Source organism: Parasteatoda tepidariorum, chromosome 7 (genome assembly GCF_982258835.1).
Source record: "Parasteatoda tepidariorum strain Cologne lab strain chromosome 7, Ptep-v5.0, whole genome shotgun sequence".
NCBI classification, from domain to species: Eukaryota; Metazoa; Arthropoda; class Arachnida; order Araneae; family Theridiidae; genus Parasteatoda; species Parasteatoda tepidariorum.
The window spans coordinates 34,655,828-34,683,542 of NC_141761.1; the positions used below are offsets into that span (position 1 = coordinate 34,655,828).

General features: G+C 29.0%; 1 protein-coding gene across 1 annotated transcript; it reads left to right on the forward strand.

Moving 5' to 3' along the window:
• The first annotated feature begins 8,997 nt into the window (after nucleotides 1-8,997).
• Nucleotides 8,998-26,638, forward strand: LOC147806999 (uncharacterized). The gene is made up of 7 exons (XM_087168652.1): nucleotides 8,998-9,044; nucleotides 12,906-12,965; nucleotides 13,219-13,314; nucleotides 16,929-17,021; nucleotides 19,692-19,757; nucleotides 22,582-22,624; nucleotides 26,062-26,638. The coding sequence occupies exons 1-6, from the start codon at nucleotides 9,041-9,043 to the stop codon at nucleotides 22,611-22,613; spliced, it is 351 nt and encodes a 116-aa protein (XP_087024778.1). The 5' UTR covers nucleotides 8,998-9,040; the 3' UTR covers nucleotides 22,614-22,624; nucleotides 26,062-26,638.
• Nucleotides 26,639-27,715: the final 1,077 nt, after the last annotated feature.

Consider the following 27,715-nt stretch of genomic DNA (forward strand, 5'->3'; position numbering starts at 1 on the left):
ACTTTCTTTGTAATACAGATATTGTAATACTGTATTTATTATTAAATGCTACATTAAATTACCCTCAATTTGATATATAAACTTTTGTATTTAAGTGAAAATTAATATATTCTACAAGCACACAAAGTTGAAAAACATGAAACTTTCAAAAAATTTCCACACTTTTGGCCATCACTCTATATATATATCTTTTCCGTGTGTGTGTGTGGTCAAGTGAAATGAATGATTGACTTGAAAATTCTGTAATCCAATAATCCAAATAGAATCACTAGCTGACAGACAAGCTTTCAACCAGAATAAACAACATCTGCTCTAGCTGTTTCGTTCAAGTCACCAATAAATGCATTTTTAAATAGTTTTTCTCATTTTATCCTTGAAAATTTGATAATCCAAATATTGGATAAGCTGCCTTCAATCAGCTAAACTCTATTTGCTCTAGCTCTTTTAGTCAAGTCACCAAAAATGCTTTTTTTAATTTTTTTAACGTTATTTTAATAGGAATATCTGTAAACTAATATATTTAAAAAAGTTTGAAGTCTAAAATAGTATTATAAAGGCGATTCGCGATCGCAACGCTCGAGTACGCCATCTAGCGAGAGCCTGTAAATATCAGACATTAATTTATCACGTTTTCATTTAGTTTCATCGAAATCCTCGGCCATGACGGACGACATTGTCTTAGCAGCAAATAAAAATAAAAATTTCCCTAAGGAAAAGCTGAAGAACTTGAAAAACTAACCAGAACATGCCAAACATTGAAGCAGAACACGCCAAGCATTTGAAGAACAATTTCTCCATAATTTTTACCCTTCTATTACCAACAACATAACTTACAATTTGATGATCACTTGCTGTTACAGATGTGTATATTACGGTAAAATAATTTTTTCTGTCTTCAATTCATTACAAATTAAAATGAAGTCAACATTGCTTTCGTCATTCCAATAAAATGTGAATTCAGAACGTCAACAACTGCAATAGTTATAGAATATTCTTCTTTGTTATAGAACAGTACGGAAAACAACAATAAAGAATCAACCAAATTACTTGAAATACTGTCATTTGTTCTGATGATAAATAAATTTTTTTTATCGTTTTCTTGGTAAGTATTTTTTAGTTTTAAAAGAATAGATAATTTCAACTAGAATTCAGCTGTTTTGTTTTTAGGCTACATATTCAAAATCATATCGAGATCTTACAATTATAAAATTTTGATGAGTGGTACGTTATCTAAAAGTAATAAAGGGATAATCTTTGTACATATTATTTGAAAATAAAACTTTCAAACGAAGAGCATTTCATTTGGAACTCTGCGGATTTATAACGAAGTTAAGTGTTATGATTTTTATAATAAAAATTAGCAAGTCATTTTTTTTTCTTATTTGATGATAGTTCTCTACAGAATGGTTTTTTACGTCTGGTTAAGAACTATAAGAATAATAAGAAAAGAAACAGTATGAAAGTTTTTATTTCAGTGTAAAGAATTCTTAAAATCGTTTTTTATCCAAAGAATTCTTTATTTTCCGTTTTATAGTTTATAATTTTTTCATAAAAATAGTTGTCAAAATACTTTTTTTGAAAACATAAATGGTATAGCATTATGTGTTTATGTATACTTCTTGCATATTCTAATGTTTCAAGTAATATGATTCAGAAAAGTATGAATAAAAATTCGGTACTTATGTATTAACGCCACAGCAGCTACAGATTTGGCGGTTTTTAAGTACCGCCTATCCACACCTAAAATTTTTGTGTCAAATCATAAAATGAAACACTTTAGTTTATCGGATTTCGGTGGACAATGGGCAAAATATTTCGCTCCTGAGAAAATAAAATTGCATCCTGTTCTATTTTTGGCAAATCCCAAAGACGCATTTTCGTAGCACTAAAAAATGGTAACAAAAATCGAAGAACAAATCATTTTGGAATTCTTCTGACTTATAAAGCAGGTAAGTGTTAATGTTTATAAAATAATAAATTTTACTTTTAAGTAGTTTTTTTCTTATTTGATAATAGTTTTCTATAGAATGGTTTTCTGCGTTCGATTATGAATCAAAAAAGAAAAAACATGAAAGTTGTTTATTCTAATGTAAGGAATTTTTAGAATTGGTTTTTTCTTTCTTGCTTTGTATCGTTAGCATTCTTTATTTTACGTCTTTTAGTTTCTAAATAATGATTTTTATTGAAACTTGAAATTTTTTGATAAAAATTGTTGTCAAAAAACTTTTTTTACTAAATTAAATTTCATAAATTATGAGGCTTATGTATACTTTTTGTTCATTTTAATTTTTGAAGTAATATGATTCTTAAAACTATGGAATGTAAAGTTTAAATAGGCCTTTCATGTTATATCATTAAATTTAGTAAAACCATTTCTCGGGCATTAGGTTTTAATTCTTATAAGAATATACATATTTTTTTCTGCTTATGTGCAAATATTTTTCCGATGTGTTTTGGATGTTCCTTCTCTAAAAAAAAAGGATATACCATTTTGTTTTCGTTTGCATAAGAAAGGATATCAAAGATTTTTCTTTTTTAAATTTAATTAGCCACGATATAGAAGGAACGTTGAAATGCTACGCGCTCCATTAAAGACGTCTCTAGAGTAAATGAATGACTGTTCATATAGAAATCGCAGGTATTAGTCTCATACAACAACGCCCCCTATAGTTCGTTGCGATCGCGAATAGCGTATTTAAACTTCATAAAAACATTATGACAAAAAAAGTTAAATTAATAAGTTTAAATTTAATTTTATTTTAAACAATTTCTCAGTTTGTATGCTTAAGACAACACGTGAATTAAAGCTTTCTTTTTAATCAATAAATACGTAATTGTTTTTGTAGCAACAGTAGTAAGTTTAGTAATTTAAAAGAGTTGTCACTTCACAGTAGGGATTTTTGATTCTGAATTTACGGTAAGGTAACCGAAAGCAGTCTGTTCATCCGATTAACCATAACGTTTATGGTTAGAAACATTTCTTTATCTTTACGGTTTTGAAACCGTTTGCAACTGGTACGGTTGAAAAGCCGAGAATACAAAATTATACGGTTTTGCAACCATTCATAACTAGCATAGTTTCTAATCCAAAGTTAAGAGTGGACATTGGTGTTGCATTATTTATATGTGAATGACAATTTTTTTATTCTAATAGTCCAGGGTCACCGTTTGAAAAGTGCAGGACACTGAAAACTTTTTATTAATTGAACGAATTGAAGAAATATTGTAGTATTAACGCTGGGATCTGAACCACTGGTCAGCTGGTCATGAGATTGACCAATTAGCCTTCTCAGTTACAGTATATATACCCAGCTGCACGGAACAAAATGTTTTATAAGGTGAGCCTAGTTGGCCCAAATAAAATTCTGATTGTTAAACCCAATTATGAAAAAAACCGTCAACAGCTTTTTCTCATACTTAATAGTTTCAATATCATCTTTTTTATTTAACTATTACGGTAGAATAAGGTAAGATAGCAACCAAATAAATTGATATTTTACCATTTCTAACGAAAATTTTTTAACACTGTGACCAAAATTTGGTTGCTTCATTTTCTAAAAGTAAATTTGCATTTGATAATATAAATAAAATCATTATTTGAATGTATTAGAGTTATTTGCATAAAAATTAATATTGAAAGCATTCTTTGTAGTATACTTTGCTAAAAGAATTAAGCAATAGCAATTATGGTAAAACTTGGCAATGTTATGATAATTTTTCTTTTCAACATCAACATTGAGAAGCAAATTTTAGAAGAAATTCCTAAGAAAATATATATCTTTCCCGATTTTTATTCATTATTTGAAGTAAAATGTGACGAAAATTCCTTAGAAAAAATTAATTTATGATGCAGTAACAGACAAAATTAATTTTCTTGAAAAAATTGATTTTACAATAACAAGATAACATTTTATCTCTGACTTTAAGACTAATTGTGGCTACCCAGAACTAAGTGCAAAGCGAAATTGCTGATGATGAAAAAAGAAATATTTCTAGGATTTTCTGGAAATAATAATATTTAAAAAAGAATATTTCTAATTATTTTATGTTTTTTTTTTCAGACTGAGAATGAACTCTGAAAAAACTTCAGGGAAATTTCAAAAAGGCAAGTGTGAAATATTGAGTAAAGTCAAATTTATACAATAAAATAAAGAGTGACATTTTGTGTAAAAATGCGTCAAAACAGTTCCGATGCAAATAATAGTCGAATTTAAAAATCCTGTGAATTAAAAATTTAAACATTATAGACTCATTTTTGAGTACAATTCTTATTATCTAATATGATAAGAAGGGAGAATAGTGTGGGAGAGATGTTCGCTAGCTGCCGTCAGAATTTGAACCTAGAAACTCAGGGATCGTAGTTGAATGCTCTAATCATTATAGTTGTACTCTCCAGTCCAGGGTGACTAAGAAAGCTTTACATAGTGGCTGGCGCAATGACACATAGTGCTATACGTTCCATTCGCGTAAAAGTTTTTGAGATATAGCGAAATGAAGCAAATGAACTAAAAGTAAAATTAAAGTTATCAATTTCTTGAATAAGGTATTGTGACTATATTTTCCGAATTGACTTTGTACTGAGGGGAATTTATTATCGACCGTGTCAACCATCATCTATCAAGAGGTACCTCACGATAGAATCGAGTTAACACGTCTTATATACTAGTGATTTTGTATTTAATATTTGTAGTGGTAGTTACGCCACATTACTCCCCTTTCAGAATTTTATCTGCGATAGAGTTCGATGAACGATTACCACTAGTTGATTCATGCTGTTCATATATTTATCTCATTTTCGCTCATTATATTTTTTCTTCATTTTTTATAGCATTTTACTCATTATTTTTTTATATTTTTGTTTATAGCATTTCACTAATTTTTTTTCTTCAATATTGCTTATTGACCGGGAGACCTTATTTACTTCATTAGATTTTTTTAGCAGTATATTTTTAAGCAAATCAACTGTTTAATGTGAATCATCCATCAATATTGGCAAGTTCTTATCATGTCCGCAGGTCACCAATGAGGGGATTTATAAATCGACTATGTCTACCTTCATTGAAGGGATTTAATCTTAGACTATGTCAACCTTCATATATCAAGAGCTACCTCAAGATAGAATCGAGTTAACATGTCTTATATATTAGTGACTTAGTATTTAATATTTGTAGTGGTAGTTATGCCACATTACCATTGAAATTAAAGACAATTATATCATGATTTGTCATTGCGGCTGCACTATATCAAGCTTCCTAGTTCTCTCTTGCCTTGATTGTACAACTATGGTAATTAGAGCATTCCACAATGAACCTTGGTTAAAATCCGACCCGCAGCAATAGAACATCTCTCTCAAAGAATTTTTCGTTCAGTTAATTTTGCAGGCAATAAAGTTTACTCAGAAATCAGTAGAGGGAAGTAGTGTAGTGGAATAAGATCGGATATCTCGAATTTGGTGTATTTAGCTTTGCTTTCTAACGGACAAACTCTGAATTACACGTTAGTAATCAAGAAGAAGAACCTACCATATTGTCGGATTAATTCACGTTGATTAATGCTGTTGATTAATTCACGGCGCCAGGGCAGATAAATTTGTTTTACTATATCAACTCTTTAATAATATCTTGTTTTTAAATTATCCTTATTAATTGGTTATCACAGTTTTGGAAACTATTTCTAGTCCAGCTTATTATACGCTTACTAAAGATTCAAACCATGGAAAATAGTAAGCGTTGTTCGGTACGCAGTATTGTTCTGCTTCGTTTTGATAACCTTTGCTCGTGGTGTAAAAACGGGTACGATCCAAACCAGTCCCCTCTTTATGTAAGTCTATACTTAGCAAACAATTTCTGAGTTTACTTGCTTAAGAGAACACATAAAATGAAGTTTTTTTTTATTGATAAATGAGCTATTATTTTAGTAGCAAAATTAGTAAGTATAGTAATTTAAAAGAGTTGTAACTGAGCCAACTTTAGTTGCTTGATTTTCTAAAAGTAAATATGCATTTGCTAACATAAATAAATGCATTATTTGCTTTGATTTACGCTATTTGTACAAAAAATTAACACTGAAAGCAATTTTTTCATAATTTGCAAAAAGAATTATAAAATAACAATGATTGTAAATATTTGCGATTATATGATCATTTTTTTTCAACATCGAAATTGAGATAGAAATTTTATTAAAAATTCCTAAGGAAATATTTTTTTTCTGATTCCTGTTCATTATTTTTAGTAAAATTTTAGGACAATTCTTCGGAAAAAAAATTTATAGTGCTATAACAGGCAAATGAATTTGACTTTTTTAACAAAAATTAATTTCACACGTACTAAGACAATGCTTTATCGCTGACTTAGAGATAGAAGCTTGGCTACCCAGATCTTCTAACAAAATAATGATGAGAAGAAAAAAAAATCATTCAAGGATTTTATGAAAATATTAAGAATTAAAAAAAGTGTTTCCAATTCTTTTATGTTCTTTCTTTCTCAGAATCTGCCGAGAGTTCAGAAGAATCTTCAGATGCGGGAGAAGGCAAGTAAAATTTATTGAGCAAAATTAAATTTCTACAATACAATAAAGAAAAATTATTTATAAACAGATTTTGTGAATAACAGGCTCGATCTGATTAATTACAAGTACACTGTAAAAAAAGGTTTCTGAAAATTGAGGAAAAATATATCAAAATAGCTTCGAATCAAAGGTGACAATTCCAACTTACAATAGAACTTGAAAACTCCATGTATACAAAAGAAAAACAGCATATACTGATTCTTTAACAAAATTCTTGGTATCGTAAGGTTCCTGGTACTCTCCTGTCCAAGGCGAGTTAGGAAGATTTATATTGTGGATTCCGTCATGACACATAAGGACCTACGTTCAATACGCTTAAAAGTTCTTACGATATAGCTAAATGAGCAAAAAGTAAATTTAAAATAACCCTTTTCCTGACTAAACTATTGGTGTTATATTTCCCGAATTGCAACCCTTTCTATCATTGAAACTAAAAACAGGAATGTTATAATTTGCCATTACTACAACCGCTGTATAAAGCATCCACACTCTCCCTTGGTGGTGGCTAGAGCATTTTATCACCGACCTTGATTAGAATCCTACATGCAGCCAAAGATTTGCTGCCTCACACATTTTCCTCCTTCAGTTCGTTTTCAGGCTATGCATTTTGTTTAACAATGAGTAGGGGAGAGGGGGTAGTTTAGTAGGTATTTCCGTTTTCTAACAGACATATTCTGAATTACACTTTTGTTCGAATTACACTGAATTATCGAGAAGAAGGACCTACCATATTGTCATAATTAATTCACGTTGATTAGTGTTGTTAAATAATTCAGTGCATCTGCGTAGATATATTTGTTTTGTTTTGTAAAATCTATAAATGCTGTCGTAATTTGAAACTATCCTAATTGATTGGTCATTACAGTCAAAAAATTATTTTTAATCCAGCTAATTATACGTTTACTAATTAGTCATATCATCACAAACAAGACGAATATAGTCCGGTAAATAGCACTGTTCTGTTTCGTTTCAATGTTTCAATAACCTCTCTTTGAAGGGTAAAACTGGATATTACCCAACCCCAGTCCATCCTTGATGAGTGTCTATATTGAGCCTTGCGGAAGCTACAGTGCTGCGGAGAAAAAAGATAACTATATCCAAAGATGAGCAAAGGTTTTTACGGGCCTCGAGACAAAATTTATTGCGAGTCTTATCCTCAAAGTACAAAAAGCCTTATTTTCAAATTTATTGAATTTTTAAGACTCTTCATACAAAATTACAGTTTTTATATACATATCAAAAAATTCTATTACATTTTCTTTTAAAAATATTAATGAACACCATATTTTTCTGCAAACAATTTTCGTCGAACCCTCGGCCGTTCTTGATCCCGAAACAATTGTCCCTTTCTTTCCCTCCCATCCCTTGCGAACTGCCTTGACTATATCACATGTAAATTACATGCTTAATTTTCTTTAATTTACATATAAAATAGAAATTTCTACGACTGTTTCACTCTATTTCTAAATTTTATTTGCAGTAAACATGAGACCTTGTTAACATGCTACCTAAATACTCTACCCTAGTATCCCGGTATTACCCAACTTTCTCCCTATGTGTTGTTTCAGTTTTGAATACATTGGGTTTTCAAATTTGATTATCGTTGTATTGAGGAACTATATTTGAATTTGACTAAATTTGAGATTTTGGGAAACCCTTATTGGTTGTTGAATAAAATGGATTAACCTAACTCTAATTCACCTTTTCAAATGCCATATTTCATCTTAAGAAATATAATAATTTTAAGAAAACAGGAAAATTATGTTTTTTTTTCATTAAATTTAAACAGATATATTTTTAACAAGTTTTTATTTTTAAATAAGGACATCACTTTCGAAACAACCTTTTACCCTCTATACTGCAAATTTGTTAATTATTTTAACTGTGCTTGTTATATTAGTGATTTAAATTTCAGCTTGGTTTGCTTCCTAAAAATGCCACAGTACTTTTAAGCGAAATTTTTAAGAAAATATAACAATTTGAGTTAGAAAGGTTGAAAATTTTAACCCCATTTATAACAACACTATTTATCATGTCAAATATTGTTTAAGGTAAATTTAATATAGAAATAAATATGAAAGAATTCATAGAAAAAATCATGAGTGTCGGATTAAATTAAGTAAATTTCTGAGAAATTTCTTCAAAAGAAAATAAAGAAATTAGTTTATAAAGCAATTTTTAATACAAATTCTCATCTTCATCATAGAAATAGAAATTTTAATTTTAAATACTATTCAAATCGGACTTTTTTTATTAAAATGAGTGAGATAATTTTAATTTTCATGCTTTCAAACAATTGCTTTGTTTCGAGAGAATAGTTAATATTTATTCTGTTTCATATTTATAGAATAAACTAACAAAACTATTGATACTAAAAATTGCATCTCTTTCATTTTTCACTATTTACGATAGCTATTTCTTTTTAGATTCATTCACCTCTAAGGGCCATGTTTATATTGGTCCGAAGAAAACAATGGGTAAGGAAATTTATATAATATATATAGATAGATTGACAGATAGATAATCACAAAGAAAAGGAGAAAAAAAGGAAAAGGAAAAAAAAAGAAAAGGGAAAAAAAAAGAAAAGGAAAAAAAAGAAAAGGAAAAAAAAAAGAATTTAAAGAACAATTTTTAAGAATTGCTAAAAAAATCGATAAATATAGTTGCTTTGTTGTAATATTGTATTAATGTTGCCATTGTTATATATATATATATATATATATATATATATATATATATATATATATATATATATATATATATATATATATATATATATATATATATATATTTAAATTAATGCTGTTTAAATTTTAAAAATTTTAAGGAAGCTCTGATTAAACTTTATTAATTTCAATGGAATTGGTTTGCATCGGGCACGAAAACCATACATCTTTTACACAAACACTAAGAAATTTTGAATATTTTTACAATGAGTGCAACTTTATACCAGAAACAAAGAAAAACGCTCTTGGAAAATATGCTTTAGAAGCAGGGATGAAAGCGAGACGGAAAAGAGGAAAGGCTGGTAGTAAAACCATTTCAGTTATAGCTAGTTTTGGGGAGGAGTTTACTTATTCTTTTTTTAAATTTTTCAACAATATCTACTTTATCTTGGAAAAGAAGCAGTTTTATATATATGCCAGAATTATAAAAGAAATCTTGATAGTTACAGATATTTCATTTTTTTCGAAAAAAATGCTGGAATGAAATGTTTTACGTACCAGGTTTTTTTCTTTTCCGTCTTGCTATATAAGGGCTTTCACCCATGTTTAGAAGAAAAAAGAGCATTGATGCTACTTTAACAATTACGTGAGTCTATAATGACTGATAGGATTTAGGCTGTTAAACATGAAGGCATATATATAATATATATATATATATATATATATATATATATATATATATATATATATATATATATATATATATATATATATATATATATATATATATATAATATATATATATATATATATATATATATATATATATATATATATATATATATATATATATATATATATATATATATATATATATATATATATATATATATATATATATATATATATATATATATATATATATATATATATATATATATATATATATATATATATATATGGGTCATTCTCACGAAAACTGTCATTTTTCAGTTCATAAAATCCCAAAAAAGTAAAGTGAATAAAAAGCTCTGAAACTTTCTATATTAATAGAAATATGTAATGGCATTATAAAGAAAGTATATATCCTATAAATTATACTTAATATTTAAATTAATTAATTTTTTAAATTAATTTATAATTATTAATTTATAATAATTAATTAATTAATTTAATAAATAAATTAATTAGTTTAATAAATCAATTTATTAATTTATTTTTCAAATTAATTAATAAGTAAATTAATTATTTTCACTATTTAAAAAGTGAGGGACTGACACTAATAGTGAGGGAATGATATTTTATTTTAATACATGTTTTTATCTAAGTTACATCTACCTAAAGTTTGAAAATGATAACATACTAAGTATATCTAATATTTATTATAATTTAGTCTTATATATTTAATAGTTTTTACAGGTTTGGGAAATAAAATTGGCTGGCACGATTGAACAAAAAAAAATTTAATAATATACTCATCTTGAATCATTCCCTCACTTCAGCGTCATTCCCTCACTTTATACACTAGTGAGGGAATGACGAATTCAATAAAATTTAAAAATAACAGTTAGGCTTTATTAATTTCTGAAGTCAATTCACATACAATTATATTCATACAAGAAAGCAACATATAATTATTCACTTTCTCGATGAAGTTGTATTTTATTTTACTCTAAAAAACGACATGAGGGAATGACAAATGTAAAAAATTTTACCTGGTTTGATTCATTCAAATTTATTTCACAGCAAAGCTTCTTTAAGTTGAAGATGGAAACATACTGCAATTTTGTTCTATGATGCCAGTTGTTAACTTCTGAAGTTTTTATTAAAATATTTTTATTCTAAGATGATTGCAGGTGATAAGAACATTGTTGTGAGGGAATGACGCGAAACACTGGGGACAAAGTTTAAAATAGTGCTGTGTTAATATTTGTATCAGAAATTAAATTAAAAATTTATTTTCTGAATTCTATATTTCAATATTCTCAAATAAAAAACACAAATTTGTAAAAAAAATTTTTTTATTTCAGAAACAATTTTTTTCTTTTTTTAAATCAGCAGTGGGGGCAAGTGAGGGAATGACATATTGGTATATTTTAATTACCTAAAATAAATAAAAAATAAAAATTGATAATTTTATTTTTATTATTTTGTTAGCTTGCATTCTGAAGGACACTTTCCCTGAATTTCTTTTCTTCGTAAGCTGTAAAACAAACATAAAATATACTGGGGACATGAAAAGGACTGTTTTTGTGAGAATGACCCATGTATATATATACACACACAAAAAAGAATTCTTTTCATTCCAATGTAAACATGCTAACACGATTGATATTACTTTTTTGTTACGAGTGCGAAAAACAAATTTCATTTTTTTTTTTTTGAGGGAGGTCGGCAAGAAATATACTAATTATGCTCAAACTGTCCTTTTTCCGATGTGCCTTTTCTCAACATCTGAACAATACATTGCTTCAGTTTTTCTACTCTCAGAATATTTACATATGTATGTTTACACTATAATAAATGTTAACACATATCTTTTCCAGAATTTTTTTTAAAGAAATTATGACCTGAGCTCAAAAAGTATTCATGTTAACTCTAAAACATAATCACAGCATGCAATTGATCTAATCTCAAATATCCGCAAAACATTGTAAAAGGATATCATTAGTAGTTAGAGAAAATACATCGAAAAAATTCAGTTTTAGCCTTGATGCATGCCCAACCGACTCCTTTTAATACGCATATCATACATACGCATTTGCGTATACATAAATGCATACGCATTTTATCTATGCATACACTAATACGCATTTATGCTCTTTATAATAAGATAAATATGGTACTTTTCATGATGAAAAATTTTTTATCCTTTGAACCCATGTTTAGTCTCATTTTATTCAATGTAAAAACACTTAAAAATGAAATGAAATGATATCCCGCTTGTTTTCATAGCAATATTAAATGCGAACTTAGGTATAAGTTAAAATTGTACTTTTTCGGGGTAATAATAGTAGAAATCCTTATTTCTTAATTTGTCCTTATATGGTGGTCTATTTGGTATCCTATATTCCTCCTATATGGTATCTCATTCGGTTCATCGTAAAAACTACATCGGAAACAATTATGTAAAGTTTTTCAGTTTTGTTAAATGACACTGTTGGTTTAGTAACTTACCGTCCTTAAAAACACGTTTTTCTGATAATTTTCTCTGATAATTGATGTTAGAAAATAAAACTTGTTGATAAGAGTAATTTGATGCAAATCATATTTACTCTTATCATCAAGTTTTAACATTATTACAACATATAAAGTTAATAGATTATATATATATATATATATATATATATATATATATATATATATATATATATATATATATATATATATATATATATATATATATATATATATATATATATATATATATATATATATATATATATATATATATATATATATATATATATATATATATATATATATATATATATATATATATAATCTATTAACTTTATATAGATAGCTTTTATAAAAGTTATATATATAAATATGTAACTTTTTCGAAAAAAAAGGTGCAATTCCAAAAAACTAATTTAAATAATTACCTCAATTCCATTTCCGACATGTTAATTTTATTAATTTATTAAGTTTTGCTCCTTTTAATTTTAGAATCTTGTGTCACGAAGTCAGATGAACCGGATGGTTCATCTGAGATAAGAGATGATCAAGGTAAGTTTTTCAGTATTATTTAATCACTCTGTTATTTTACTAGACATGAACTTAACCTACTAAATAGTCTAATCTTCCTTCTGATAATTCATTAACAGAAATTTAAAAATAAAATTTCAATTAACTACACAATATTTTATTTTCCTTAAAGGAGACGTTGGAAAATTCTAAATCCAATAAATGCATATAATTTTAATAATTTCCGCCATGTTAAATTTTAAATTCGTTTATTAAGTTTTGTTTCTTATATCAGCTTCCTTCTCTGACAAAGGAAGTCTGGAGAAACTTTCAGAGCAAACAACTTCAAATGTTAAAGGAACATCAAGCAAAGATAAAGTTTTCAGTATTGGTAAGTGCATTGTATTTTTCTTGTTTTAATTGCTGTTTAGAGGAAGGAAAATAAGCATAAAATTTTGTAAAATCCGAAAAAAAAATTTTCTGCAAATCGAGAAGCAAGAGAGAATCCAACACTAATTGCTTGAATATGAAAAAAAAATAATTATTCATCATAGCACAGGAATTTTATTTTCATTACTATTTTATCTTTGGACACTATTTTTACTTAGGACTAATACTTTGCACATAGCCAAAACACTCAAAACTTAACTTAAACATTTTTCCCCATCAAAATTGGGAATGAATAGAACAAAATACTTAAATGATTAATATTAGACTTGAAGTCATTGGCTATTTGCTACACATTCCTATCGCATTCTTTTGAAAGCCCTGCAGTATGTTTTAGAATGACAACAAAACATAACACCCTTACAACAGGACGCACATCTACAATAAATAATCTAAGCCTTTTCTGATCTGTTTGATTGCATATGAATATAATAGGGCGAATTTAAATGTTTTATTTCATTCTATAGCAGCGGTTGAGCAGCTGACCCATTTTTTGGGCTTACGGCTACTGATTTTCAATTCCATTTCTTGTAATTTTGAACCCAATCCAGAAGACAAGGGTACTGTTGAATCATGTAATGGGAGAAATTTACCTTCGTGGAGGACTTTTCGATGGAACTAACCTACATTTGCCTTACATGGAGATGAAAAATACGAAGGCCTCCTACGAACCCATGATCCGTCTACCACTGAGGATATTTTACGTCATAATTTAAGTGTTCGTAATTAAAGTGAACATATTTTTTCAAATAGATGGCTGATTTCAATGTCCCTATCTCAGTAGGAAATTAAGTTTTATTTTATTTTCGCATTGTGTGAGTCATTAATTAAACTCATGCTAAATATGCAGTCTAAGCTCTTTATTACGACCCTTCCCCATTAGTGCAACCCTCTCATTATAATGAACATGAGGTACCGCTTGTAAACTAACATTTTTTCATTGACAACAAGTAAATCGATAACAAAAGTTTCGAAAAGCTAATCGAACCACTAATTCTTTTGATGTTTACCATTCAATAAATATGAAACCTCTCAAATTCTCTATAAACAAAGAAAGAGTGATCAGATTACCACTACTAAATTTAGGAAGCCCTAGACGTTACCTATGGCCAAAATAATTGTGATTTATAGAATATTTACCATAATTGAGAATTTGTGGTTTATTTGAAGTCATTTAGAAATTGGATTTTCGTCTATAATCAAAACCTTTCGAAATTCATTTTCAAAAGTTTCAATATATTCATCAATCATATTTTTCCAGTTTGAAAACATCATCCACTCTTTTGTGAAAGTTTTGCGAAGAGTTTTTTATTTTGGAGTAAAAACTCGTGGTATTATTCAAATTTCGTTTTATTTATTTTAGTTTTGTTCGTCTCAGAACGTTTCTCATTTAACAAAAATGGCTGCTCCTAATCGGTGAAATGCTTAGAGCAGATAGAAGTGGATAGAAGAATTACATAAATTGCTAAATTATTCAAGATGTCCCAAACAATTGTCAAATAGTCAAATAACTATTAATAAAATAGTATTCAAACTCTTCGCTGAGAGAAAAACCGTTTTTAATTGTTTTCACTTATTACGAGGGCTGCTATTTATATTTCTGGCCTTGGCAACAGTAAGTGTTGCTAGGCGACCGCAGGCGATTTTAATCGAAAGTTTGACATTTTTAAACATAAATTCAGCAGAGGATTTATCATTATAGCTTCATTTGTATTGTTGACAGTAAATTGAAAAGTTCTTCTCCTTCAAAAAATGGAATTGAATCGTGAACATTTTCGTGCCATTATTTTTCATAACTTTCGACGTGGATTGTCAAGACAAGAGTGATTCGATGAACTTAATTCTTTATTCAGCGATAAAGCACCATCCTACAGCACTGTAAAAAATTGGTATAACGAATTTAATCGTGATCCATGTTCGATCCAGGACGAATCCCGTGCAGGTCGTCCAAAAACCGTTGTTGTGCCAGAAAAGATCGATTCTGTGCGTGAACTGATAAAGCAAGATCGTCATGTGACATACCGTGAGATAGAGGTGTCTTTGGACATTAGTATGACTAGCATCAATAAAATATTGCATGAGCATTTGAGTGTAAAAAAAAATTTGTTCGCGTTAGATCCCGCATAATCTGGCAAACGTTCAAAAAAAGGCTCGTGTCGATTGGTGCAAGGAAATGTTGGAAAAATACGTTCAAGGTACACCAAAGGCTGTGTATAACATCTACACAGGTGACGAATCATGGATCTATGCATATGCGCAGGAAACAAAACAGCAATCAACTGCATGGGTCTTCCAAGACGAGACAAAACCAACAAAAGTTGTTCGAGGAAGAAGCACATCGAAACAAATGATTGCCTGTTTCTTCAGCATTAACGGTCATGTGGCAACAGTGGCGTTAGAGCGAAGCAGGACGGTCAATTCTGAATGGTACACGACCATTTGTTTGCCAGAAGTCATCGGAGAAATTCGAAAAAAGCAGAAGAACAGGTGAATCATTCTTCATCATGACAATGCGAGCTCTCACACATCGACTCAAACAAAGGCATTTCTGACGGAGCGAAAGATCGAACTGATGGGTCATCCGCCGTACAGCCCTGATTTGGCACGCAATGTCTTCTTCTTATTCCAACACATCAAAAATAAATTACGTGGACAATGCTTTTCGACCCCCGAAGAAGCGGTTGATGCATTCAAAACGCATGTTTTGGAGTTACCTCAATCGGACTGGAAAAAGTGCTTTGAAAATTGATTCAAACTCATGCAAAAGTGTATTGATCATCATGGAGAATATTTTGAAAAACAATAAAACCAATTTCGATCCTACATATTTGTGTTTTCATTATTAGCCCAGAAATATAAATAGCAACCCTCGTACTCTTGAAAAAACGGAATTTTATCGCACCAATTAGGCTGATCTAATGAAGCCACATAACTCCTTAGAGCTGGCTACATATCATAGCCACGAGGGCTTATCTATCTATATCATAACCAGCAGTATTGGAATTTGAGTCCCAGCGCTGACACCACAACATTTCCTTTATTCCCTTTAACACACGAAGAGTTCCTTTCACTTCCCATTTTATGACTCTGACTATTAGAGTAAGATACTCTCATTCACGCGTAGGTGGCAGTACCAAGCACAAGAACATCTAGCATTTCCCATCTCTTGCGATAGGTGAAATAACCAGATAAACTAATTAAACCATATTCAACGGATCCTTTGATGAAACACAACTGAACCACAACCTAACTAAACTGCTTTTTACCTAACGGAAAGCTAATTCTAGTTAAATTTCTTTTACATAGTTTTGAAACCACGCTAGTTGTAAATGGTTAAAAAATACTCATGCTAGAGGTAAGCGGTTTCAAAACCGTTAAGTTATAAAAGCTATCTGCCATACATTTTACTGTTAATTGGATGGACAGTTTGCTGACTGTAATTTACTGTAATCTTCGAACGAGAATTCTAATAAGGTGGTTTTTATTTGACAGTTTCTTTTTTTGTAAATATCGAATTTTCAATATGTTATTTAGTTTCGAATGATTATCTGTTTTCAGTTGGTGAGGAAATGAATTTTTCCAAGAGTTCTTCAGATGGTAAAGACAATCAGGAGGACGAGGTTCCTCCCCGTGGATCACTAAAAAGGCGAGGTAAATGCATACAATATGTATATAATATTACAATATGTATGTAATATTCCTATGTTCTGTAGATGAAATTTGCTATGTGACTTTTGATATAATTTATGAAATTTATGTTTCACGCAAATGGATATACAGTGACCAACTTATTGGTTTCAGCATGAATTGCAAATGAATGTGCCATTTATTGTATGAGCTCCCAAAGGTAAAATATAACTATGAGAACAATCTAGTTTCGACATATAAAAAGGTGACAATTGCATTCTCATAATAAGTTATCACAATTTCATTTTAAGAGTATATGCACATACTGCTTGAAAAACGATTAATTGCATTTATTTAGGGGTGAAAGATTTCGTTATAAAACGGCAGCTAGTTTTTGTATTAATTTTTCGCAAAGTTTATATAGTATATCATTAAAAACGGATAAAAACACAATGCAATTTTTTGAGTGATAAAAATAGATCCGCGAGTAGAATTTTTATGCCTGGCATTTTTATAAACATTGTAATTATTAGTAAATTTCTTTATGTAAAATATTCATTAAAAAATAAATTAATAAAAATACTACATGCTTTGTGTTGGAACTGAAATCATATCCCTTTGCTAATTTTTAGAATCATTGGCGAAATTTAAAGAAAAAAGTAAGCAAATAAAGGATTAATATAGAAGCGAGGGAAAAAAACAAAACCAGCGAAATCTGTGTACAATCCTTCCTGCTTAATCACAAAAAAATATATTCGGTTTTCAGTACTGTTTTTCGCAGTGCAGTACAATAAAAATAGGGTTTAACCTGCAAATCCAAGAAGAAAAAAAAGTGCTACGTAGTGGCAAAATCTTAAACACTTTTTTTGCTTAAATCATACTTATTCAAAAAATACGGGTGCAGCATACTATTACTTGCAACTAACTAAACATATTTACTTTCGATGCTCAGCGAAGTTTTGTATTGGAAAACTATTTTGAATTAAATAACATTCGATGTTGACTTAGTATATTATCGAATGGGTTAGTCAAACTTTTTTCATTTCAAATGAGGCATTTTTAAATCAAACTTGCATTGTTTCCGGATAAGTTTTTATGAATTCACAGAATCTCTTCTTGAATTTACTCTTATAGGCAAACGAAAAGATTAATTAAACGTAAAATTTAAAATATTTTCGTTCTATAAGCAATTTCTATCCATCATCAATTTGGGAGGTCTATATTTCATTGTAGTAGCTAAAACTAACTCTGTTTGTGCACATAATGGTCTGTCTTTTCTACGTGGGCATTTTTCGAAGTAACGTTATTTAATTTGAAATTGAAAAAAAAATCTTGTAAGCTGATGAAAAAGCGAGAATAAATATTTATAAAGTATTTACAAAATATATTAAAGTATTTATAAAATATTTTTTCCATAAAATGCTATGATAGCTGTAGGTATACCTCGTCCATTCATCTGATATAGATATGCTACAGTGAAACACCGAAATCTGGAGAATGTCGACATTCACCGGTGAATGTCAACATTCACGTAGTCGCTTGGTGTATGTCCGAAATATTTGCTAAATACCCTTACTTCTGACTCTCACCGGTGAATGTCAACAATCACATAGTCGCTTTGGTGAATGTCCGAAATATTTGTTATATCCAATTTTATATTAATTCATTCGTCAATATTATTATATTTATTTGATATATTTATATTTATTCTATATTTTAATAGTTACTGACCATAGATTAGAAGAAACATCAGTGTTTGGAGTATCGGGCAAATATATACCGGGCAATGGCACTTGGCCTGAAAAAAACATCAGTGTAGGGTATACCAGGCAAACGTATACCGGGAAGTGGCACTTAACCTTAAAAAAACATCAGTGTAGGGTATACCGGGTAGTGGCATTTAACCTCGAAAAAACATCAGTGTAGGGTTAAAATATGGAATAAATTTAATTATATCCACGAATAAATTCATATAAAATCGAATGTAATAAGTATTTCGGACATTCACCAAAGCATATATGTGATTGTCGACATACACCGGTGAGGGTCCGAATGTACAAGAATGCAATGAAATATTCAATCTTTCACCGACGTATTTGGTGTTTGTCGACATTCACCGGTGAAAGTCAACAACCACCGATTTCGGTCTTTCGCCGTAGCATATATATATATATATATATATATATATATATATATATATATATATATATATATATATATATATATATATATATATATATATATATATATATATATATATATATATATATATATATATATATATATATATATATATATATATATATATATATATATATCGATAGATCACGTTACGTGAAAATTCAGGTCTCAGTAAACCATTTTTTTGTAAATGAATGAAATTTGATGAATATAGTTACATAAATAGACTAATTTCTTAAATTATAAATCTTTTACCTTTCAAAGAAGGTGCTTTTTTTGAAATTGCTGAAGCAAAATAATAATCATAATTAAGCGAAATCATTGAACCTCCTTTTTCTATTTTTCAATGTATTCATAATGTGCATAATTTAAAGTATGGTTATAAAAACCAATATAAAATAAAAAAAAGTCGATATTTATGTCATTTTTCTTACGAAAAAATAAGGTTAACCTATTATTATAAATATTCACATCGCTTATGCAGCATAATAATTTTTATATTGTAATTTTTAGGAGCTCTAGTCCCTCGGGTTATAGAGGAACCGTCGATTGACGGGGATGATTCTAGCCCAGATCCAGGTAGATATTTTAAATTGGATACCTGCAAGCGAAGTCATGGTGGGTAAATTGCGGTTTCGTATATGCCTCGATTCAAAAATCAATAGATTCGATGTACACGCGTGACGCCTCTTACAGGTATCCTATTAAATCTGATTCACTAATTGATTCAATATGATCATAAATCAATGTTAATTGCTGTAACGTTACCCAGCCAAGAACAACCGAACCCGGCCAACAAAATTGCAAAATGCCCAGGACACCCCAGTTTTACGAAACGAAACTTTAATGACGTTACTCATTGACCTAACCAAACTTTTGCTTTTAACCCTGAAATAATACTTCTGTTTTTACTTAATTTAATATTATGCTTTTTTTCCCTACTATTCTTTGTATTTTATGCTCATAAATAGCCTAAAACACTTAAAACTGTTGCGTCTCAAAAGACTGGGATAATACTGCGAATTATATTTTGGATATACTGTGAATTAATTATCCCAAATGATGTTTCCAAGTATCAGTGAAAAGTATAAAAACCAGAAGTTTATATATACTACATATAGCTCAATTGCACATTATTTTAAAGAAAATTTCACCATTTGTACAAAACTAGATTGAAATGATCCAATGAGCGAGAAACGAAAATAACTGTGAAAGCAATTTAAATTGAAAGAAGTGATTTTGACTGTTGACACGTCTGAAAAGATGGCGGGTAAAAAAAGCATGCTTGATTTAAAGAATTTCGGAAGACAAACTTAAGTGCTTTAAAACCTGATTGAAGAGGCGAACCGGGTTCGAATCCCAGTTGATACGAATTCCGCATGCGGCTTGCGCTGACTACAGTGCTGATATGAATCATCCTCAGTGGCAGACGGATCATGGGTTAGAGTCCCTTTGTCGTCAGGCTAACCGTGGGAGGGTCTCGTGGTCTTCCCCTCCATGTAACGCAAATACGGGTTAGCTCCATCAAAGAGTCCTCCACCAAAGCAAATTTCTCCCAATACTCAATCCAGGAGTTCCCTTGTCTTCTGGATTGGGTTCAAAATTACAAGGCTACGGAATTGAACATTAGCAATAGTAAACCCATAAAATTCAACGACGGTTATAAAATAAAATAAAGCCTGATTGAGCAGGCCGGGATAGCCTGGTCGATAGGGCACTGGGCCCATGTCCAAGAGTTCGTGGGTTCGATCCCAGCTGGCCGAGGACTCCCCGTGTAGTAAATGGTGACTGATGCCCGTTAAATTTGCCGAGTCAAAAAGTCCTCCATGTTCCCGTTACAAATCAATACCTCTAGGGGTACTGATCCAGGAGTTTCCTTGTCTTCTGGATTGGTTCAAAATTACAAGGTTACGGAGTTGAACATTAGTTGTCGTAAGCCCAAAATTGGGTCGGCTGCTCAACGACGGTTAATATATATATATATATATAAAAACCTGATTGAAAGCCTGTTAGACATTGATATTGTTATCATTTTCAACTCATCAATCACAAGCAGTTCTTCACCTAAATCCTACTTCTCAGATAACACCCATCGAAAAAAAACCCCAAGAGATGATAAATCCGGTGATAGCGGGGCCAATAATCCATAGGAAAAAGCTTTGATTAAAAAAGTATTTTTCAAATATGAATCTTCACTATTTCTGACCAAAACAATGTGTCAGATCTTTTAACAAAACACGTAAAACTTAAGTGCACGAGATTAGCGATTACGACTGAAACACAGTTGAAATTGTCTGCACTGTTTGGGAGGAAGTAGAAATTTATAACGTTTTCTCTGAAATACGTAACGTTTTTCCTTCAAATACACAAATTTAAACGAAATTCATCCAATATTGGCGAAAATTCACTGTACAAAATGAATAATCGGTTATAAAGAAACTTGCTTCATGTTGGACGAAATGTTTTCCTGGTATATGCTCTGAGCTAAAATTTCACCAAAGTGACGAAATAACTATCGTATTTTCTTCAAAGTTACGAGTTTTGTCAAAATTAATAAAAATATTTCGTCATTCTTTTTTTCCGAAAAAAAAACTTGTAGTGCCTAATGTATCTAACATTTTTAATGACCACTTTAATTTGGGCATCACATACGCGGCACGACAGAACAAGAAAAAATAGATAAATTACATAAATGCCCTAAGAGGGATTCAAACTCCTGATCTTCCTGGTATAAGGCTAACTTCTTGACCACCATACAAACCGGTTAGTGTGATTCGTCAGTTTATTTGCGACTGTCCAGTCTTTATTTGTCATTCCAAATAACAATCTCTTACAATACACTACGTTTCGTCACAAATCGTGTGATTTCGTGACGAAATGATTTTCAAAATCATTACGAAATACTGCTCAAGGATTGCTGAATCGTCAAAAATGAGAGTTTTATTTTTGAGAGTGTTAGATATAAACCAATATTCACATTAGTAATCTTATGAAAAATATTGAAGCAAGAAAAAAAAGGTCAAAATCTGAAGAATCATTGACGACATATACATTTAATTAAAATCAGTAAAACTAGTTGCTTAGCTGTATAAAACTTATTTTTAACTAAAGCATTTCTCCTCTTCTCAATTTTTCTTTGAAATTATTCAGCGTTTGATGTTCTTAATCCCTCTTTCCACATTGATAGTTCGTTGAACGATCCTCAAGTTTTTTCCTTCATATTTTCTCTCAAGACTCCTTGAATCCACTATTCTTCCGAAATCAAAAAATTAAATAAATAAATAAATCTTGAAACCAATTATGGCACTGATGAATTAATCTCTTATTTACTGCCATATATTTTTTTTATAATTCATTTCGTAACCTAAGTTTCATTTCTGATACACCTATCTTTAATTTTTAGCTTCTGATAGTTGCTGTTGTCTGCACTTCTAGAATCTTAAAAGGTAAACCATTACCTTTTACATCTTTATTTTCTTTTTAAAAATACACCTAATGAAGAAAATTATATATATTATTTTTATGTGTACTAGCATAAAATGTTCATTTTACAATTTGTCTTGATTAAATATTTTTAATTTTTTGAAATTTTGGAGGAAAGAATATTGAAAATGCCGTCTTTTTAACACCGCCAATTATGATATTAAAAAATTAAAATCAAATCTGACAATCTTTTTAACTATGATTCTCGTTTTTTTTGTAACTATTATCCTGAATCATCAAGTAATGCTACATGTCCAACCTGTGGTAAGAATCTTACCATTTAAAAACAATTAGGGGAGAGTCGGGTAGCCCGCCCACTTAAGGAGTATGGCTTATATTTCTGTATAATATTGAGTAATAATCAATATCGTACGTTTCTATTGTTTTATCGATTAATTAAATAATGAAAAAAGAATAAACCAAAAAAAGACTAGTTTCATTTTTAAAAAAATAGAAATTTAAAAAATTTGACTACTGTATTCAACATATTTTCAAAACTATTGTTTACCATGTTACCAGCTGCATAAATACTTCAAACTTTGAAAATAATCTTTTTTTAATATTTAATTAGTCGATAAAACAATGATTACAAATCAAACATTATAATAAAATAAACAATTTTAATATAACAATTAATGTCCGATTGCCCTTTGACTTGAAGAAATATTCTATACATATGAAATTGACAGTGGGCTGGGGTACACGCTGGGCGGGGGTACCCGACACTCCCCTATGGCTAAAATAACTTTAAATATAAATAAAATTTTCTTCCAACGAAAGTTTTAATTCATATAATGTTACAGTTCTTAGAAAAAGAAGAAATTTCAAATTTAAGTATTTATTTATTATTATTTTTTTCAAATGGCAGGCGCTGAACTTTATTCTTCGCCTAAGTAGATGCCGGAATTGTTACTCATTTTACGTTACCCAGTTGGCACCTGTGAACCAAAGTCACGGAGGCGAGACACATTACCCACGCCACGCTGCCACAAACCTGTTCATAGGGTGGGCCACATTCACACATCACACACAACAGAGGACAACACAAGAGATTCATATATATATATATATATATATATATATATATATATATATATATATATATATATATATATATATATATATATATATATATATATATATATATATATATATATATATATATATATATATATATATATATATATATATATATATATATATATATATATATATATATATATATATATATATATATATATATATATATATATATATATATATATATATATATATATATATATATATATATATATATATATATATATATATATATATAACCTATCTTAATTCCTTTGCAGTTTTTACAATTACAAATAGCTCTGCTTAATTTGTTGTTAGTCTGAGAATTTTTGTTTTCTTTTTTTCATAAAATCAAAAAATTAGATAACATATAACAACACACTTTGAAAATTATTTACCTGTTTCAAAGTTCAATTGTTTACCTGTTCAGTTTACATTTGATCTACATTTTAAAAATTAAATTGTTAATCAGAAAACAAAACTTTAACATAAGTATAATTTAAGTTTTTCGAAAAATTTTTTTGTCGAAATAAAACGAATTTTCTCAAAACGCTTTTTACATTATGGTCAATAACTAGTAACAAAAGATAAATTGGGGCAGTTTCTATTTGCCGAGTATTTTACTGTTGATATAAACTTTATTGTTTTTTTAAAAATTATACGGTATATTTTTTATGAATTATACTAGATTTTTTTAAGAATTTATCGAAATGATTATTCTTAAATTGTAACATATTATCTGCTCTGAATCATTTGATTTTCATCATTTATGTTTTATACCTCTTTTATAATATTGTAAACATATCAAACACTTCTTATTTATATTTAAAAAATTAAGAGAAGTGCATTCCAGAACAGTTAGAAATTACTAAAAAAATATTGAGAATTTCCCAAAGAATCAGTATTTATGTGTGTTGTTAAATCGGCATGAACTAAATCGGCATGAACTAATTCTAAAGTATAATTACTTTAATTTTAGGATGATTTTCATAAGTTAACTAATTTATTCCGTTCGATTCGCCTTTAGAAATTTCGAAATATTCAAAAATATTTAAAATGCATGATAATCAGTGGTAATTTTTTGATTTTATGAAGAAAAGAAAACAAAAATTCTGGTATATCAGTGGTCCCTTAATAGTTTGCTTTTGAGAAATATATTATGGATGATTTAAATGATATAATCTTGCGCGTCGAATCTATCAACACTTTTCAATCTATCACATTAAATTGAATTAGCGGGAAATATATTATTAGATGTTTCTAGATTAATATAAAACTATACAGTGAAACCTGCCTAGTTGACCACCCTTGTGAGTTGGACGCCTGCATAAGTTGACCTCAATTATCAAGAATGGAATTTTTCCTATATAATATAAAGAAGCAAAACCTTTGTAACTTGACCACCTGTCTATTTTGAAAGTTGACCACTGAAATAAGTCAATTTTGTCTAGGAGTATTATGAAATTTTATTCTAAAACCCTTATAAGTTGACCAGAAAAAAAATTCAGAGAATTTTCAGTCATTTTGCAATGTAAGTTAAAATTTCACTTGTTTCTTGAAATGGTGTAAAATGCTAATCTAAACCCTTTTGTGAGTTGACCATCTGGAGAAACTATAGGGGGTCAGATTTTGACCATTTCCTTGATTCAAAACATTGGTCTAAACAACAGCTCCAAACAACAGTGAGGGAATATTTTTGTAACAAATAGGCTTGTAAGTGAATAACAGAATAAATTTTTAAGTGTTCAAATAATTTTGTTTTGTTAAAGTTTTCAAGTTACATGTTTTCGTGTTCTGATATTTAAAGAAATTATTTTAATTAAACACTTCACATATATCACTAACGAAATAATTTTTTCAAAAAAAGTTAGTTAAATGTTATATGTAACAAATTACTAACTATATGTAACAGATTGAAGTTCATTCTGGTTTAAACATATTTCTTACGATATTCATTTGGCTATTTGCTAAATAAAATTTTTAAGTCAAGTAAAATTTTTTTTAATATATAGCAACATGATGTAGGTAAACAATGACCCACCCCCTCTATAAGTTGACCACTTGTCTAAGTTGACCACTAAGACAATGCACCACAAGTGGTCAACTTACACAAGTTTTACTGTACTTTTATATCTTTAAAAACAATATCAATATCTGCACATATAATTAAAATATTTTTCTCATATAATTCTAATTTGTAGCTTTTATCACTTTGCTCAGAGCAGAAGCAGATTGAGGAGGCATAATAAAGAAATGCTCTTTTTATGAAATTGATTGAATAATTTTTAATAACCGAGATTATTCAAATTTGATTATTGCAAAAACTATTTTATTCCAGGAAAAAGTTAAAGAAGCATCAAGTCCAAACCATCAAATGCATTTATTTCCCTCATCAGTTAACCATCGTCAGTTCCAGAAAATATTCCAGTCATAAAAAGACTTTTTAGTTTAGACGAAGAACCACCCTCGGTTTCCTTAGGGCAGAACTTCATACAGAAAGACAGAAAACTCATTTTGAGGAAAAAAAAAAAGAAGAAACTTGTGAAAATTTGTAATACATTTATTTTTAAGTACTATAACTTCTTTCTGAGGATAAAAATATATTGCAAAATTAATATATATAGATAAATATTACATTCAATGTAAATAGGATTCCTTCTTAGTTTTTTAAATTTGTATTGGAAGTCATATGCTTGTTTAACAATTTTTCAGCATCTATTTTGTTATAGCAGAATGTATGGTTCTATTAGTTACTATTTGTTAAGATTTCTGATAAAATTACGCAATGTATGTTGATAATATACCTAGTAAAAATATCACAATTCTAGTATTTATCCACAAATAATTCATTTGGTAATTTTCCGTTCATAAGGTTATTTTTTACCTGAAATTCTAGTTTTCAAAATTATAGTTCTTGTTACAACACATTTTGTAAAAAATAAAAACTTAAAAGTGAATTTAACTGAATAAATGGTTGTTGTGACATGTATCCTAAAAAAAATTACTAAATTTTCCCACATTTATCAGATTTCGTGGATTATTGTAAAATCATATTTTATTGTCTATTTTACCAAAATCTTTGCCAAAGTGCTTCTGCAAAAGTTAAGAAGTCTTTTGATATTCTCATAGTGACAGAAACAGTAAATTTTACTATATTCTAGTAGTTTTAACCATGCATTTTTTCTTAGTGTTTGATGTGAAAATGCTTTACTTCCTACATGTTCTAAAATAATAATTTTTTAAATATCTTCAATAAAACAGGCAAATAAGGATTAAAGTAAGAATGTCTAAATGTTAACACTTCATGTGATTGAAAAATGTCAATATAAAGATGCAGAAAAAATATAGCTTTATTAAATGAAAAAAAATATCTCACGTGATATTTTCAACTTTAAAGAGTAAACCCGCTAGGAGATTTTTCCTCCCCCCCAAAAAAAAATTCACTTTTGTGTGCAAGCAAAATATTTTTCTAAAAATAGAAGCTGCATCTCATAATCAGAGTACTTTTAACACTGGCAAGTGTACTTTTTACACTGATATTTTTATGTATGTTTTTTCTTCGAAATATTACAGTAGCACTTGATAATGAAAATTTTAATTTGTAATTGATTTGCTTAAATATTTGACAGCGTGTTTGAAACTAATACTTTCCGTTAAGCTAAAGAATTATTTTAATGTGTTAAAAATATGCTTAAAACTTAATAGAGCTTTTATGTACTTCGCCCTCGGATGACTAAGTAGGTCACTAATTGATTCCAAAGGCGTTTTTTTTGATAAGTATTTAATTTAAAAAAAAGTATTTCTTAGATGAATTTTATGCTGTTATATTTCTAAAATTCTCAATTCTTTTATGACAAACAAGTGACTTTTGTTTCACTAAATGAACCCATTTGTTCACCAATGTTTTGAAACAGCGTTTGAACAGCGTTATTTTTTTTAATTACGGTTTCACGCAATTTTGGTGTGCAGCAAACTTCTTTTAGTCACGCAAA

What these genes read in the sequence shown, in the direction of transcription:
- LOC147806999 (XM_087168652.1), top strand. An exon ending in AGATAAAGTTTTCAGTATTG is followed by an intron (nt 13,315 to 16,928) that starts GTAAGTGCATTG and finishes ATCTGTTTTCAG; the next exon opens with TTGGTGAGGAAATGAATTTT. An exon ending in TGATTCTAGCCCAGATCCAG is followed by an intron (nt 19,758 to 22,581) that starts GTAGATATTTTA and finishes TTTAATTTTTAG; the next exon opens with CTTCTGATAGTTGCTGTTGT.